Source organism: Euprymna scolopes, chromosome 19, assembly GCF_053919585.1.
Source record: "Euprymna scolopes isolate OS-2025 chromosome 19, ASM5391958v1, whole genome shotgun sequence".
NCBI classification, from domain to species: Eukaryota; Metazoa; Mollusca; class Cephalopoda; order Sepiida; family Sepiolidae; genus Euprymna; species Euprymna scolopes.
In genome coordinates this window covers 96,214,750-96,229,379 of record NC_136500.1, presented here as the reverse complement: position 1 = coordinate 96,229,379, position 14,630 = coordinate 96,214,750, and the positions used below count along the sequence as shown (strand labels likewise).

At 33.2% G+C, this 14,630-nt stretch overlaps 1 protein-coding gene across 3 annotated transcripts in view; it reads right to left on the bottom strand.

Moving 5' to 3' along the window:
- LOC145239851 (ribonuclease 3-like) overlaps positions 1–14,630 on the bottom strand; it is a 92,165-nt gene that overhangs the window by 37,458 nt on the left and 40,077 nt on the right. For all 3 annotated transcript variants that reach the window (XM_080103409.1, XM_080103407.1, XM_080103408.1), the window contains exons 14-18: positions 10,195–10,323; positions 9,119–9,197; positions 6,364–6,471; positions 1,778–1,916; positions 914–1,034 (exon numbers count right to left, since the gene is read on the bottom strand). In XM_080103409.1, coding sequence (XP_079959535.1) covers positions 914–1,034; positions 1,778–1,916; positions 6,364–6,471; positions 9,119–9,197; positions 10,195–10,323 — 576 coding nt within the window. The remainder of the gene's footprint in view (positions 1–913; positions 1,035–1,777; positions 1,917–6,363; positions 6,472–9,118; positions 9,198–10,194; positions 10,324–14,630) is intronic.

The following is a 14,630-nucleotide window of genomic DNA, read 5'->3' as shown; positions in this document are numbered from 1 at the left end:
TGTTGTATGTTATTATATTACTTATTTCTGTACATGTTATTCATGTTGTATGTTATTGTATTACTTATTACTATACATGTTATTCATGTTGTATGTTATTATATTACTTATTTCTGTACATATTATTCATGTTGTATGTTGTATTACTTATTTCTGTACATATTAGTCATGTTGTATGTTATTATATTACTTATTTCTATACATGTTATTAATGTTGTATGTTAGTATATTACTTATTTCTGTACATGTTATTCACGTTGTATGTTATTGTATTACTTATTTCTGTACATGTTATTCATCCAGATGAATGTTATTTATTGTAAATCATCCTTGGTGTACGATTACTATTTCCTGTTAATTTCAGTATTATGTTTAAGAGTTTATGGGTTAAATATTTACACACATGCATACATCTACTGTTTTATAAACACATCAAGTGATGTCCTAGGTCTGACATATCAATGGCACTAATAATAAAAAAATCCATATGATTTTTATTATGATTTCATAAAGTAAAATCAAATGTGTAAAAAGGTCAGCTCACTCTGATTAGTTTAGAAATTACAATTATTTATGTCAATCAACTGTTACAAATTTTCAAATCATAGGAAAAATGTGAATTTCATGTGCTGATAAACTCTTGCTTTCATAGTCGATCAAAAGCAACAATTCAACAGGCATGATTTTGACTTCTGTATTTTGCAATGCACAATGTGTTTCGTAATTGAAAAAGGAAGAATCAATAACAAATAGGATTGTTGGTTCATTTGAAGAAAGAAATCACACAAAAAAAAGAAAAAACAGTCACTAATGAAGAAAGAAAAAGTGATCTTTTGCAAAAACAATGCAAAGTGTCACAATTGGATTGAAAAATGGTAAGGATAAAAAAGGAAGCAGCAGTGTATATATCTACCTGGATAAAAATTCAACAACAGCATCTCCGAGGAACTCCATCCTCTCATTGTGTGGAATTTCAGATGAAGTTTCCTCTTTATGGCCCATCCGCGACATAATATCAATTAAGATATTTATACCTAAACAAAAAAACAAAAAACTATGTATTGATGTAAAAGTATATAAAAATAGATGAATATAATTTGTAATATTTTCTCATCACAACATGTCAATGTAATTGCTGATCTTTTTCAGGTGTACATTTTTAGTTATTTTTTATTGGTATCCTTGGAGATGAGTAATCCAATTTTTATGACTAATTATAGATACCTCTGAAAAAATACAGATGTTGCAGGAATATGGATAATTATCTTTCTGATCCTAAAAAGAAAGAGAGACCATGTGGCACTAATATGTAATAATTTTTAATTTGAAAAACAGTGTAATTATTCAAGGATTGAGTACACATAATCTCTTATATATTTAACTAGTTATATCTACCTGACATTGCCCAGGATCCATCATTTTAGTGAAGTCATTTTAGGTTTTAATTTTTATTTGCTTGTCAATTTTTAGAATTAAGATAAATAAGACTTATTATATTTTCAATTTAAAATAAGTTAATTTTTATTTTTAGGTGATGATTTAAAAATATTTTAGATTAGCAATTGTCACAGATTAAGTAACTTTTTAAATAAATTTTAGCAAAGTATGTTATTGTATGCCAATAACATGGCACAACAATAACAAATGGAAATTGACTATTCAGAATCAAAGTTTGATTTGACTTTAAAAATCCAACAAAATAACTTTATATGTTAGATACAAAATAACTTTATATGTTAGATACAAAATCCAACAAAATTGATTATCTTTCACTTACCTCTTTTTCTTGTGTGGACATAATGGATCTTTCGATCTCCGTATTCGACTTGACGTGATCCACAATTGGTGAGTGAATTCCGGGCATGGTCAGGATTTGTTCCATAGTTGACACGATATGACGTGTGCGTCAAAGCCAACTAAGATAAAGACAAAAAAATATGAAAAGGTTTTGTGTTACTTTTTTTATAAAGAATTTGCAACATGAACTTATAGATAACAATTGCTGAAAACTTTGCCAGCAAAGATGGCAAGTCAGATGAATAAAATCCTATAGCATATTCCGACTTTTACAAAAAATTGCTGACTTCCAATTTTCAATTGCAAGTTGAGATCATTTATAATAATGAATATTTATTTTTCCATTTCTTTTTCTCTTTTGCTTTCCCTCTCTGCGCTATTCTAAGCAAGTCTGTTGACTTATTCCACAAATCCCAAAACACCATCATGAAAAGTTTCCAGAAAAAATAAATGATTAAACCCGGATCTCCAATATCCAATGTAGACCTCCACTACCAGGTCTCCTTCTCCAACATCAAGGGTCTACGTTCTAACTTTCCAGAGGTTGAAACACAATTACAGGAGACTAAACCTGACCAATTATACCTAAGTGTAACTAGCATTGGACTGACTATTTCCCTAGATGAGTTCGTAGTTAAAGGATACTCTACCTTAACTTCCAAATCTGACCCCAAAGATCGCCATGGGCATGAAATATGTGCCTACATTAAAGATGGCTTTCCATGTGGTAGGGATATCTCCGGAGAAGATCTTAAATTACCCTATATGTGTTTCCGAGTTGCACTTGCTCACACTACTGCATTTATATTTGCTCTCTATTGCCCCCACAACAGCGGAGTTACTATCTTTAAAAGCATATCTGAGAAAATTGACCACATCCTGTCTGCTCATCCTTCGGCTAATATTCACGTCTGTAGAGACTTCAATGTTCACAATATGGAATGGTTAACCCACTCAAACAAGACAGAGGATGAGGGGAGGTTCTGTCATGATTTCTTCATTGTTTATGACCTCACTCAGATTGTTCACGAACCCACCCATGTGCCCGACACTGATAGCCTGTATGCAAGTCTCCTAGACCTTTCTCTCATAACTTACCCTGTTCATCTTCCATTCTGTCTCCACTGGGATCTTCCGACCACTTGGTTGTATGTTAAAATAAAACCAAAATGTAATACGTCCTCAAACGTACCTCTCCATCATACGGTATATCGATACACTACTGGGATAGCTCCCGTACATTTATATCTGATCTTCCTCTGCATTCCATGTTTAAAAGGATGTGTCCTCTATAATATCAGACCTGACGAAATGGTTAATTTTAGGTATAGACCGTTTTACTCCCTCCAAAAAATTCCAGCAGAAACCTAACAGCCAACCATGGTTCTCTCCAGAATGTGCTGCTGCCATTGTGTACAGAAATCACTTTTTCTATTGCTTCCAATGTAATAGATGTACTGAGACTAAAGCCGCTTTCAGGACTGCCAACAACTACTGTGAAAGAGTAATAAAGAATGCAAGAGAGCTGTATGCTCAGTCCATCAAGTCCAAAGTAGCTGAGCAGCAGCTTGGTTCCCACCAGTTTTGGCAAATAGAGAACAGAATCCTGAACAGAAGCGTGTGCTCTATCTCAATTATCATCAATGGACTTGAGGTAATCTCGTCAGCTTCAAAGCCAAGAACTTTGCAGCTAATTCTACTCTATGCGACAAAGGCTGCCAACCTCCAGTATTTCCTCCTGTATCAGAAAACACACTATGCAACATACAAATATCTGTGTGTGATGTTGCCAAGCTAATCAAAAACCTTGATTCCAGTAAAGCAACTGGCCCTGACGGCATTCTTATTATAGTGCTCAAAAAGCTCCAACAAGAACTAGCTCCCATACTTACAAAGCTGTTTAAGTGTTATCTTAAGGAGGATTGATTCCCAACACCCTGGAAAACCTCGTCAGTATTTAAGAATTCAGGTGATCAATCATCTCCCTCTCGTGTGTGTCATGACTAAGTTGCTGGCATCTGTGTTAAATAGAGAAGTAGTCAACGACCCTAGCAAAAATAAACTTCTTAGTGACATACAACATGGTTTCCGTTCTGCTAGATCTCCAACAGATGTTCTTATGGTTATATCTCATAGGATTAACAAATCCCCTGAGAATGGCTTCCTTTCTAGTGCAGTTGCTCTTGACATATCAAAGGCCTTTGATAGAGTATGGCATAAAGGTCTACTTCACAAGATCTCCAGCTATGGTATAGCTGGAAAAGTCTTCTCAGTTATTAAATTATTTCTGTCTGATAGGTTCATAGGAGTAGTGGTTGACGGGCAGAAATCAAAAGTTCACAGTATTAATGCTGGAGTCCCTCAGGGGTCCATCCTGGGCCCAACTCTCTTCCTAATCTACATCAATACTCTTCCAAATCATATCCTTAAATCATTTGTAGACATTTATGCTGATGACACTACAGTCTATGGCAGTACATCAAAGACCGTAAATGACCAAGTTCTCTCCGATTCTCTTTCCTCTGATCTTGAGCATGTATTTGGGGAAAGAGGTGGCTGGTTACTTTTAATGCATCTAAAACCAAGCTTCTGTCTTTACATCAAAGCTCTGATCTCCATCTGGTATCAATTGAAATGAATGGCTCTCGTCTTGGGGAAACTCCATGTTTTGACAAGCTCCTGGGCTTGACCATTACTCTTGATCTGAAATGGAACACGTACATCAAATTTGTATCCAAGGTCGGTGTGAAAATGGTGGGATCCTTCTATCGATCCAGTAGATATCTCACTGCTGATGCAATTCTCTATCTATATAAGAGCCAAGTATGTCCAAGGATGGAGTACTGTTGCCACATCTGGGCAGGAGCTGCTAGAAAGTCTTATCCTGCCTTGACAGAGTTCAAAATAAACTTTGTAGCCTAGTGGAGGATGCCTTTTTCTCTTCCTTGCAACCTCTTTCTCATAGAAGAGACGCTTCGAGCAGGTCTCTGCTTTATCATTATTTTCATGGCAAGTGTTTGTCTGAGCTCCAATCTATAGTACCCCCTCGCCAAACTTTCATGAAAAAACACTCGTCTGGCTGAAAACACTATCAATAATTTCCTCTACTTTTTATCTATGCCTAAACCAAACCTAAACGTATATTCCATGATCAAAGCTCCTTTCTTAGAACTGCACACCTGTGGAACTCTCTTCCATTTGCCTACTTTCCAGTTGACTTTTCCAATTTAAACAAGTTCTTGATGAGCCGTTCCCCTGAAGTAATCCAATTTACTAAATTTCCACAACTAACAATTACTATGACATTGTCCCATTGACCACTGTACACTTATCCTTGAGTGGCCTCTGGGCCTTGATAAGTGGTGACCCCCCCTTTGAAAAAAAAAAGCACAGATTCTAATAAAATAAATAACATAAAAAATGAATTTTAAAAATAAGTCAGCACTGAGTTGTACTGTAGCAGTGTGGTGGATCATTGCTTTGATATTCGCAAATTATCCAGACATCACAAACAACTGAAATCATATTGGGCAGATGACATGTGGGTACCTTTCTTTTTCTTTTTCTTTTTCTCTTTCTTTTTCTTTTTCTCTTTCTCTTTCTTTTTCTTTTTCTTTTTCTGGCAATCCTCGTTTTCCTTTTAAATAATGGCAAGTGTTTACATTTTGGTTTCTCTTTGTTTCATTTTCCTTCAGTCAAAGTTCTCAGAAATTAAGAGGCCCCATACCAGGGGCTAACATTTTAACTCCATATGAGATGCATAAACATTTGAATGTTCCATTAATGTTCTTTATCTCTCAAACACTGAGTTACTAAAGAAGTTTAGAACATTATTTTCTTCTTTCTAATTGACTATTTTAATATGTTATAGTAGAACTTTCTTTTTGATCTCTTATTCTTACTAAATTCCAGGACAAGAATTCATCTAGTCTGGTGAAGTATCCAGCTTTGGGCTATTACTTTAGATAACATCACCTGGAGAAGGTGCACCATTCGTCGTAAAAAAAATTAAAAAAAACTAGTGTGGGTTAGTCTTTCCAAGGAGATCTTAATTGGGCCACGATTACTATGTGATTATGAATATTTGGTCAGGGTTTACCCCTAGGGAAAAGTATTCTGATGTTAGGTTGTTCTGACAAATACTTTAGAGAAACCTTAGAAACTGGAGGATAGTGTAGTGTCCAGTAGACATTCAAGTTCTCTCCAAATGTTTAGAGATGTGTGTGCACAAGGAAAAGACCTCATGCAAGGAGGAGAAAAACAAATTAGAGAAGCATGCAGTGTAAGCAGCCTCAACAAGTTATGATTTTAAAACAATCAAATGTTTTAGATCCCTCTAATAGATATAAAATACTAAGGACTGAATTATGCCATACTGCAAAACTTTATGAATTTAACAATCAAGAGTAGGACAACAGTTAAAAACATGAAAATAATGAAAAAAAAAATGTCAAATTTCAGAAATGGAGTAAAAAAATGTTTAAATATTAACAGAAACATATATTTCAAACTAATTTCCGTTTTATTTTTATTGAATGTAAAAATAAAATTAAAAAATAGACTAACCTGCAGTAAACTCCTGTCTTTAAATTTATAACCAAGATAGCCTTCAAGAATGGCAAGAGATTTGTGGAATCGCAAATGACAGAGTAAGACAGGTAGAAGCATCACATGCTGAATAAAAAATTAAAATGGCAGGTTTACTTTCATGATGGATTCTTTTCAAACTCTGGGATCAAAAAATTGAATAAAAAATAAAAAAAATAAAAATGGCAGGTTTAATTTCGTAATGGATTCTTTCCAAAATCTAGGATAAAAAAATTGAATAAAAAATAAAGAATTAAAATGGCAGGTTTAATTTCATACTGAATTCTTTTCAAAATCTACGATCAAAAAATTGAATAAAAAATAAAAAATTAAAATGGCAGGTTTACTTTCATGATGGATTCTTTTCAAAATCTACGATCAAAAAATTGAATAAAAAATAAAAAATTAAAATGGCAGGTTTACTTTCATGATGGATTCTTTTCAAAATCTACGATCAAAAAATTGAATAAAAAATAAAAAATTAAAATGGCAGGTTTACTTTCATGATGGATTCTTTTCAAAATCTACGATCAAAAAATTGAATAAAAAATAAAAAATTAAGATGGCAGGTTTAATTTCATGATGGATTCTTTTCAAAATCTACGATCAAAATATTGAATAAAAAATAAAAAATTAAAATGGCAGGTTTACTTTCATGATGGATTCTTTTCAAACTCTAGGATCAAAAAATTGAATAAAAAATAAAAAATTAAAATGGCAGTTTTACTTTCATGATGGATTCTTTTCACAAACTATGTTAAAAAAAATTGAATAAAAAATAAAAAATTAAAATTGCAGGTTTACTTTCATGATGGATTCTTTTCAAACTCTAGGATCAAAAAATTGAATAAAAAATAAAAAAATTAAAATGGCAGATTTACTTTCATGCTGGATTATAAACTAGAGAGTGAAGATTGTAAACCCAGTAACTTTGTGATCTAAGAATTGCAAAATAACAATATCCAGTCTCTTTGTCTTTAATATGTATTGTTACATTTAAAGGTGTAACAATAAAAAATATGGACGATATGAAATATGGTTTTCGGAAAATGATATTTTCCTTTATTTACAACAACAAAATAAACGAAAAGGTTTGTTCACAAATATTTACAACAATAACAAAACAAACGAAAAGGGTCAGTTAACAAAAGATACAGCAGTTTAGAATTACTACTATCAATATTAGAAGAAATGATGGCTTGGTGAAACTCCGGTTAAAAAACTAGGATGAGAAAGTGGAGGGTACAAGGGAGAAGGGAGGTAGTCAAAATTAAGAACCGTTAACAGGCCAGACTTCGAGTGACTATTCACTCTATTAATAATGAAATTCAATGACAATAAGATTCCTTTTTGTTTTTCTTTTAACTGTTTGGTCAATGAGAAAATTTCAAAATTGTATTTACCACGAGTTCAGAAAACAGTTTCTGCAAACTTGCCGTGGCTTGAGGGGACGTATTTTCCTATTTGTGTTTTGGATTCTTTTGGCTGGACTTATCCATGAATCAGAGACCGGAGTTACCTTAACGAGTACAAGCTGATAACTGATCTGTTTCCCTCTCCACTTTTATTTATATGGCATCTTAACCCATTTTAGATTATTGTAGAACCCTCTGGGGCCTTCTAGATAATTCTAAAACTTCTAATCCTTCCAAACTTTCTTTTACTGTACTTTGGCCTTTAAACTATTTCATGAATTAAAAACTTTGGAGATTTGATCATTAGGACTGCCTAATATACGTTCTGTTTTATTGATTTTTTTTTATTATTATTATTTTATAGAAATGCTCCCTTGTAACAGTAGGCATGTCTCTCTCATATTTTGCCACAAGGGAAGATTTGTAATTCAGTTGGAAGTTGGGGTCCAATTGCAGTCGGTGATGTGTGCCTCAACTCTTGAGTTTTTAAAAATGCTCTTTCTTAAATGTTAAAATAAAAGAATATATTTTTCTAAAAACATACAGTGTTTGTTCTGGACCAGAATGTTTGCCTTCAATTCCAGCACAATGGTCTAGGCCCTGGATAGAATTAATTCTATGGAGAAAATCCTGCCAATAATAACACTGAGAACTCAAACCGTCAAGCAGATGTAGCAGACATGCATCAAACCCTTTGACCTAAAGGGAATGTGCCTAGCATTTTATCATGCTTAACACCCGGGAATCTGATTGCTATGCCTAGGATGTGACAACCCTTCATGAGATGTTCTCACAGCGCAGAGAAACCAAGTTACTCTTGCTTGCAAACAATCCATTGATGTCAAAAACAAATTTCACAAAAGTAGACTATTAATCAAATTTTTGTCTATGGGGTTGTGACCTCAGAAAAACCAACCAGAGATACGTGCATAGCAATATATTTATACCAATGTTGATACATATGCAGAATTTTTGCTTTAATTTAGTTTCAGAAATTATACTCCATATGAGGGGGGGGGGGCTCCACTCTTCTGTCAACACAGATCATAGTCTTTTATGCGTAAAAATAATGTGGATGGTATTCCATAATGGTGGACTGATTTTCAACTTCCAATAGTTTACTGATAAGGCTATTCGTTTGTCATCTATTTAAGAAACATGTAAACAAATACAGCAAATAATAAAGTTATTCAGAGAAGTGAGTATTACTCAAGTCAATTAGAAAATTACCAAAAAGATTTGCAGATCCAATAAAGGATAAGTAAATGATGAAAGAAAATCATATAAACAAAGTTTAAGGATAATAAAACAAAACTTACCTGACAAACATCAGATTTAATCCCAGTTCTAATGAATCCTTCACTACTAATCTCAACCGTCACTTCTCTTTTCATTGTGCTGCAATTGAAAACTGGCAAATTAATATCTACATGGGTCATGAGATAAAGACTATTTATTTTTATGTCACACAAGATATGAAACTTGTATAACGCTAATGACAATATATATATATATATATATATATATATATATATAAAAATTAAGATATTTTTGACAAAAAACAGGTTTTATATTAAGCAAAGTTCATTTTTATTTTTAAAATTACAGCTTTCACCTCACAGTCACTACATTAATGATAATAAAAACTGAATATTATAAACAACAAATCTTCAGGTTTATAGAAAAAAAAAATCAACTTAGATCATATATATTTGAATAAAAACGTCTCTCTCTCTCTCTCATATATAACTGCTCTGGAATTAAGTATTAGTATCTATTGGGCTTATATAATCAATATGCATATATAAAGAGTTGGAATAAAAAATGCAATAAATCTAATTTGTTTAAATTGAAACACTAAACAATAAAAGAATGAATATATAAAATCAAAATTTAGACTAAAAACCTGTTTATTTGAAAGCAAAAAGAAATGCATTTGAACTCTTCAAACACACACACACACATATATATATATATATATATATATATATAGAGAGAGAGAGAGAGAGAGAGAGAGAGAGAGAGAGAGGGGTTGAGGTTTAGAAGAATGTGACAAAGGTTATGAGTGAATTGTAAGAACGTCTGGGTAAGAAATGCAATAAGGAAATAACAAAACACTATGTAGTAATTTTATTTTTATTTTCTACTTATTTATTTTTAATTTGCAATCAATAGCATGCCTAAGTTTTTCTTATAATCATTGTTTCCAGGTGCGTGGGCTGGTCAGAAGTAGGTTTTATATGGCTGCTACAAGTAATTTATCTTTATGCAAAATGTTCTGCTTTCTCCAGAAAATTGAATGTATTTTCATCAATCTTGCATACAAGGAAGTGACTTTAATAAATCTAAATTAGAATATAAAATTATTTTGCAGTGAGAATAAAATGTGTCTTACCTTTTTAGCCGCAGTTGTTGCAAGAATTCTTCCTTCATTTGTAATTTGTTTTTATCAGCATAAGTCACTTTCGGTTTGCTTGTCAGCAAATGTTTGTATTTGACGTACTGTTTCCAAGCCTTCTGATAGCTGAAAACAAAAGAACATTTAAAATCAAAAACAGGAAACGCATCCATTTTGAAGATGCATTTAATTATACAATAAGACATGGAAATTCTATTTCACATCGAAGCATAATCGACAAACTGACCAACGATAATAAAATTTGTGGATGCATCTAAAAAATTTACAATGCTCTGAATGTCCTTGACTGCAGTTGGGGACTCTAAACAAAGTCTTGTGCATGCTTTCTTTTGTAGTTTGATCTAAAGGGTTGATATCAGTCAGGTTGTATAGTCACACCACTTGATTTACTTTGTAGCCAAGATATCCAAACGTGTTGATGCAATAGGTGGCATACTGCACATGACCAAACTTCCTGAAACTCATTTTTTTTTTATATCTTCAAGAGTTATCTAATGAAAGTAAGCATTCAGGAATAGTTGGTTTTTAATTTAAAAATCTCTTCAAAGTGTATGATATATACACAGATACACATAAAAACGTTTAAAATTTCTAAATTACAAAGCACCACAATTTTATGATATCCAATAAAATGGATTTCTCCATGTCTTATTTTCACAGAATTTCTCATCCTCTTTATTGTCTTTAATATTTGACTAAGATAGATTTTCATCAAAGCATCTCAAGTCATTAATAGAAATCATTTGATATATAATATGCATTATACAAGACTTGGCATCGCAGTGTTGGGAGACTATAATAGATGATTTGGTTTAGTTTTACGGCATATCAACCTGTTTTGTTTTTTTTGCTTATTTAATGCCGAGTTCCAATTTTTTTTTTTTGTGGAATAGATATTTTAATTTAATCAGAGTCAAATCAGACTTTTTGCATCCTTTCTTTTTTTGGGGGGGGGGGTGTAAAGTTGGATTGAATTAAAGTTATATTCTTTTATATAGATTTACTTTTTTCAGAAATGTTAGTATTTTGTTGGAGTTTTTTTTTTTTTAAATAGTTCTTTCATATTGTTGACATTGTAATAATTTTGCCAGACATGCGCGAGATCGCCACAATCCAAAAGAAAGTGTTTTACTGTAAAAGGTTCTTGGCATGCAAAACATTCTGTAGGGTCTTCTTTTTTTTAGCAGGAAGGAGTGGGTTATGTGCGTGCGTCCTATGCGAATACGGGACAAAATCACTTCCTCTTTATGCGATCTTCTGGCATCTGGTAATCGTTCTTCTATTGTGGGTTTGATCTTGAAAAGTTTATTATTTGGACAGTTATTCCATCTTTCTTGCCATTTCTTCATAATGAGATTATTTATTTGTTGTTTGTAGTCAGAATGTGGAATTTTTATATTGCTTTTTAAGGAGTCTTAAAGCATTTTTGGCAGCTATGTCAGCTTTTTCATTGCCCTGAATTCCAGAATGACTGGGGAACCAGCAGAATTTGATACTTTTGTTTTGTGAAAGAGTGTGTATTTTTTGTAGCAGTTTGATGAGTAGTGGGTTATTTAAATTTTTATTCTCTAAGGATTCGTGTACCGATAGGGTGTCTGAAAAAATTATAGTGCCATATCTAAGACTGTGGCTTCGGCACTAAAAATTGAGGCATGGTCTGGTAGTCGCTTCTGTAAAGTAATGTTAGTGGATATGACTCCGCATCCAGTTTTGTTGCTGTCTTTGGACCCATCTGTGTATATGTGCTGATGGTTTAGGTATTTTTCCTGAATGATAAGGAGTTTTTCTTGGTAGGTTAGTGGATGTGTTTGATGTTTTGGGAGTTTATTTAATTCAAAGATAATTTCAGGTTGTTTTAGTAGCCAGGGTGGAAGGCTTAGTTGGTTGACATTATGGATATTGGTGATCGTGATACCTGCATCTTCTACTAGTGGTTTTGTACCGAGCCCAAAAGGTTTTATAGCTTTTACTTTTTGGTCATATAGATTTAGGTAATTTGGATTGAAGGTACAGTTAGAGGCTGGATTTGTTGGTTGTGAGTTTTCCCTATCATAGAGCGAGTAATCTAGTGAGTTTGCAATGCAGTCATAAGCAGGATTGTCTGAGCAAGAGAGAATTTTGATCAGGTATTGCAAGGCTAGTTTGTCGCGTCGAATTGATAATGGGAGTTCATTGGCTTCTGCATAGAGACTATTGATGGGGGAAGTTCGGAAGGTTCCCAGCACAAGCCTGAGGCCCTGATGTTGAACGGTGTCCAATATCTTTATGTACAACTTTCTGGTGGCACCGTAAATGAAGCTGCCATAGTCTAGTTTCGATTGCAGTAGTGATCTATATAACTTTAATAGGGTTTGTCTGTCCGCTCCCCAATCTGTGTAGGCAATGACCCGCATTAGCTGGAGAGTTTTATTACATTTATTTTTAAGATGTTTTATATGAGGGATGAATGTAAGTTTTTTGTCTAGTACTAACCCTAAGAATTTATGTTCATTTACAACAGGAATCGGAATATCATTTAGTTTTAAAAGAGGATCTGGGTACAGTTTTCTTAGTTGACAAAAGTGCATACATTTTGTTTTGTTAATGGAAAATTTGAAGCCATTCTTAGTTGTCTATTTTTTTAATTTTGTCAATGCATTGTTGAAGTTGACGCTCAATTAGATGGATATGTCTTGAGCTGTATGCAATTAAAAAATCATTAACATATAGAGAGCAATCCACGCCTTGGTTTATGCATTCAACAATATTGTTAATTTTTAGGCTGAATAATGTTACCGACAAAATACTTCCCTGTGGAACTCCCATTTCCTGTTCCTTGATATCCGATAGGCACATTCCTACACGGACATTGAATAGTCTATTATTACTGAAGTTGTTGATGAAGATGGGTAGTCTTCCTTTCACTCCAGCTTCTTTGAGATCTTTGTGGTATCGTACGCCTTTTCAAGATCAAAGAAAATAGCAGTCATATGCTTTTTTGTATAAATGAATTTCTGATGAAAGTTTCTAAACGAATTAAATGGTCTGTTCTGCTCCGATGTTTTCGGAAGCCACACTGAAAATTAGTTATTATTTTATTTGTTTCCAGAAACCAAATTAACCTGGTGTTGACCATTCTCTCCATGATCTTACACATGCAGCTTGTTAGAGCTATGGGGCGATAATTGGAGGGGTCAGATGCATCCTTTCCTGGTTTTGGTATAGGAATGACTGTGGCTTGTTTCCATATGGCTGGAAGATTGCCATCGAGCCAGATGTCATTATAAATAGAAAGTAAATACTTTAATGGTTCATCTGGTAGTTGTTTTAGAAATTCATACGTTATTTTATCAGGTCCCTCAGCCGTGTTGTTAGCTTTTTTTAATGAATGGATGGTAAAAGGTTTGTTGTATTCTTCCTCATTACTTTTAAAGTTCAGTTTTTGTTTTTTTCTGATTCCTGTTTAATGATCTGGAATTTTTTATCGTAATTTTTAGAAGATGAATTATTTGCAATAGTATCTGCAAGCAGGTTTGCCATGTCCTCTTTTTTAGTTATTTTACTATTGTTTATACAGAGGTGGTTGACAGGGGAACTGGTGTTTTTTTCTGATATTTTCTGAATCATATTCCATACAGTTTTGTCTTTGGTGGTGTTATTGATTTTAGACACAAAATTCTTCCATGATATGCATATTTTAAAGTTGTTTAAATTCTGAGTAGTTGGTTGATTGTTGAATTTTCTTAATGCAGCACATCGTAGCCTGATAGCCTTTTTACAGTCATTATTAAACCAGGGACGATTATACTTGGTTGATGATTTTGTTTTAGGAATACATTCTTCTACTATTGAGATAATGGTATCTGTAAAGCGAGTGATCGGGTCTTTCTCATGTTTTCCATGTAGGAGTTTGTGTTTGCATAGTAATTTGAATTTATTCCAGTTAGCTTTTTTAAGGTTCCAACGAGGAATTTTTGAGGTTATTTCAGGACCAAAGTGTTCTAATGTTATTGGGAAGTGGTCACTTCCACAGGTATCTATATGCACTGTCCAATTGTAATCTATAAAGATACTAGAATCACTTTTAGAGAGATAAATTGCTGAGGACAAGTTTGTAGCAGAGTGAATAAAGGTTGGTTTTTTTGTTGTTATATATGCATAGGTTGTTGTTGTTGTTGATAATATTTTCTATAGTGATTCCTTTTCTGTCTATGTTTGAGCATCCCCAACTAACATTATGACTATTAAAGTCGCCTAATAATAAGGGGCGAGGGAGTTGGGTGATGAATTTTTCTATTTCAGTTTCATCTATGGGGTCGTTTGGAGGCAGATAAATGGAGCAAATTGTTACCGTTCTATATAGGGTGGCTGTGACAGCAATTGCCTGTAAGTTAGTTTGTAGATTTATTTGGCTTTGTGCTGTGTTTTTGTTA